The sequence below is a fragment of the Morone saxatilis genome, unplaced genomic scaffold (assembly GCF_004916995.1).
Source record: "Morone saxatilis isolate NCDOM2014 unplaced genomic scaffold, NCSU_SB_2.0 Contig8, whole genome shotgun sequence".
Taxonomy (NCBI): Eukaryota; Metazoa; Chordata; class Actinopteri; family Moronidae; genus Morone; species Morone saxatilis.
Genome location: NW_023340257.1, coordinates 5,763,625 through 5,767,389, shown reverse-complemented (window position 1 = coordinate 5,767,389; position 3,765 = coordinate 5,763,625). Strand labels below are relative to the sequence as shown.

The 3,765-nt window shown below is 39.4% G+C and overlaps 1 protein-coding gene across 1 annotated transcript in view; it reads left to right on the top strand.

Moving 5' to 3' along the window:
• Positions 1–3,765, top strand: part of LOC118341972 (chloride channel protein 2-like) — a 149,556-nt gene that overhangs the window by 104,451 nt on the left and 41,340 nt on the right. The window contains exons 9-10 of the mRNA XM_035680397.1: positions 1,602–1,671; positions 2,413–2,523. Coding sequence (XP_035536290.1) covers positions 1,602–1,671; positions 2,413–2,523 — 181 coding nt within the window. The remainder of the gene's footprint in view (positions 1–1,601; positions 1,672–2,412; positions 2,524–3,765) is intronic.

Here is a 3,765-nt window from a genome sequence, read left to right as displayed (position 1 = left end):
GTGTGTGTGTGTGTGTATAAATAGTATTGAATAGTATTGGCCTTAATAGTTTAAGTTTGGAGCACAGGGTGGAAATAAAAAAAAAAACTTTTGAATTAAAATAAAAGTAGTATATAATGCTGTCTGTGTGTTTGTGCATGACTGTATCAGGTTTGGGTATGTATTCTGTATGTAGAATAGTTTTACAAAAACATTTTGGGATTATGCATATTGACTTTGTTGCAGAGACGTGAGAAGTCGATACCACTTTCAAGTTAGCTGGTTAGCTTAGCATAAAGACAGGAAGCAAGGGAAGACCGCTGGCCTGGACTTTCTGCTGGTTGTGTCACAGGGGATGACAAGACAGTTCGACCTGCTCCAAGCCAAGAAACACATAACCCTTTAGAACCACTATGTGTCATTTTTTCACAACCACACTCATCAGTGTATAGTGAAACCCTGTTTTTCAGTATTAAGTGTCTCTTTAGATTGCCTTCAAATTGTACTTTTTTACTTAACATTAGTTGGCTGGCAGATGAAGTAAACACAAAGTAACAACAAAACTGCAGTTCCTTCACAGCAGAAATAAACATATTTACAGCCTGGTATCAAAACTGTGTCTATAGCTAAATTCCCTGTTCATGACAACTACATAGGGGGTGTTTTAAGTTCTATATAACTGAAATTGTTCAAATTATATTAAGTCTTAAAGCATGGCCACTTTGAGTAACAGGTGGGTGCTGTGGGAGTCAGGACTGCCAAGATGGCAATGGCCAGAACCGACCACACAGAGCTTTACAACGGCTCTACAGACACATCTGGGTGGCCGGAAATTACATCCATTTTTAATCATGCAGCCTATGGCATTCAGCTTAATTTGCACTAACTGCAATGAACTTGCATCCATTCAAGATCATTAGTGTCTTACATTGACTTTATGTTCTGTTGAACACACTGTAAGACCCTGATCACGTACTAAAAACGTACTTGGTGTTGTCCACCCTCAATGTCAAGGATATAGTGATTGGTCTAATATTTACCATAGAATTGATCAATATTCCACAGGCTGTGCAGAGCTTCAATTAGATTTTAATGAGACAACTAATCTAAAATCAAATGAGTCCACACTTTTATGCATGAGCCTTAGTTTTGATCATTATAGTTTTAATACTGTTTGAAGTATCAGTGCAACTTTTTTCTTCCCAAAAGCTTTTTAGGACTCATATCTTTGAACTCTGCTTAAATCTAGGTACACACACGCACAAATGCACACACACCTGACGTTAATCCTCACACATTGTCAGTGGTGACATTTCCCTTTTTGTTTGTCTTTCCTAATTAGCAGTCTCTTCCGCTTGCCTGGCACAGTGTCGGCCAATCGGCGGCGCCCGCTCATTACCTAGGGTTCATTTCAGGGTCTTTGTCAAATGAGGAGTGAAAGTGACAGCTCAATCTAACCTCAGCAATAAGCTCCGCATGGCCACCTCCTCACTGCTGGTGAAGGATTCAACTTGGCTATCATCTAGGGGCACACAGGATGGTACTCTGAAGCTAATTGAAATGCCACCCTGTTCCTTCTTTTTATGTCTTCTTTCTTTATCTCCCTCTTTTTTCTCTCTTAGTTCTGGATGTCTGCCCTGGCCACCACCATCCCAGTGCCCTGCGGAGCCTTCATGCCAGTATTTGTTATTGGTAAGAAGCAACTGAGCTGGTTTGTGTGTGTCAGACCAGTAAATGTAGATGTGCGAGACAGAAGTTCTTGCTGAGAGTTGTACGAGAAAATTGATGGCACTCTCATACCTGACTTAAAAATGAAGCTGCAGCCGGTTAGCTCAGCTTAGTACAAAGATTTTAAACCCGAAGAAACGGCTAGCATGGTTCTTTTTGAATGTAACAATATCTGCCTACCAATTAACATATTATATTCTGTTGGTTTACTGTATAAAAACAACAGTGACTTCTTTTATGTTACATTTTGACAGAGCCAGGCTTGTTTTTTTCTGTTAAGCTAAGCTAACCAACTGCTGCGTGTTTCATATTTAACCAACAGACATGAGAGTGTATCAAAAAAGAAGGTTTTATCCCAAATGAGTTTTGGTTAAGTTTTAGTCACTAAAATACTTGGTTAGGTTTATGGAAAAGATCACGGATTGGGGTTAAAATGAGTATGTTAGTTATATCAGGCCTTCAGAACAATGGTTTGTTTTTGGAATAACGGGTTGCCGGATAAATGGGCTTTTGGTGCAATGGGAGATTTTTCGGACTATTGGGGTTTTGGAATAATGGCACCATTTTATTCTCTGCAAGAAAGCATATTTCCCCAAATGTCAAATCGTTCCTTCAATTGAACTCGGTTTGCCAAAAACTTAATTACTGCCTCCAGTATTAAACCCAGTATTGATGGTAGTCTGTTTTTGTGTGTATATATTTCAGGAGCAGCCTTTGGTCGTCTGGTCGGAGAAAGCATGGCAGCCTGGTTCCCAGATGGCATTAACACAGATGGCACCATCTACCCAATAGTGCCAGGAGGCTATGCTGTCGTGGGTAAGTTAAAGACACCATCATGGTGCCCTGATTCTTCACCTATCAGTCCAGTCTTCTACTGTGCTTTTCCTTTTTTTTTTTTTTTGCACAGCAATCCAACCTTTAACAAACTATTTTCAGATTCAAATCATTAATATTGGGGGTTTGACAGTTTTGGGACTTGCACAAAAATATTTCTCATTCTTATCTAACTCTGCCACTTTTAAGTGATTCAGTAACATTTTCTGTTACTTCTCATTAGGTTTCTGTGAGGCATCAGTGCTTCTACTTGAGTGAAATAGTTTACTTTTCTTGCCACCACTCACAGAAAAGGAATCAAGACAAATATTTCCTACAGCCTCAATTTATAGCTCCAAGTTAAGACTCTAAATGGACCCAGATAAAAAAAGACATGGGATATAATCAGACTCAAATACTCGAGACAGAATCGAATTACATTTCCAAAATCACCGGATTAGACTTTTTAAAAAATGGCTGTAAAACTGCTCAGACGCCAGCTGACAAAACAACAAACTTGCACAGCCCACATCAGAGGAGATACTTAAAAGTTTGGATGTTGAAAATGCAACTTGTGTATTTCAAAACTGCTTTTAAGAAACATAAATTGTGCCAAAGTCGTGGAATTTACTCAACTGTGTACACAAGCTGTTACTCTACAGAAAGAGACGCATTGATAGTTAAAGGTTGGGGTAAGCGAATTTGGAGAAATCAATACCATCACAAATACCTTAATATAGTCAGACTGCAAGTAATGTAACATGTAGCTGTGTTCTGGGTTTACAACCTGTTGCTAAGGTTGTTGCTGCGCAGCTATCATGCACCGGCCTTAGACAACAGCACGTCTTGGCGAATGTAATGTTAGCTGACAAACCTGGCTGGAATGGCTAGAATAAGAAGTTAGGTAAAATGTTTTTTGGCTTGGTCAGAGAACTGTGTACAACCACTAGATTTTATTTTTCAGCGCGCACACAAAGTGGTACGCTAGCAGCCCGAGGGGAGATATTTACTGAAATTGACAAAAAGAAGTATATTGGATTGGAATCACATAATCTGAAATAGGTTACCCCACCTTTAAATAAGAAATACTGACAAGTAAAGTTTTAATGATCGTATCCAATTGGTGCACATAGTATGTAATGAAGACACTGCTTCTAAACTATCTCGACATACACCGATCAGCCATAACATGATCAGCATGGGAACCCTGACTGGTCCGCGGCTACGCAGCCCCACACCAACAAA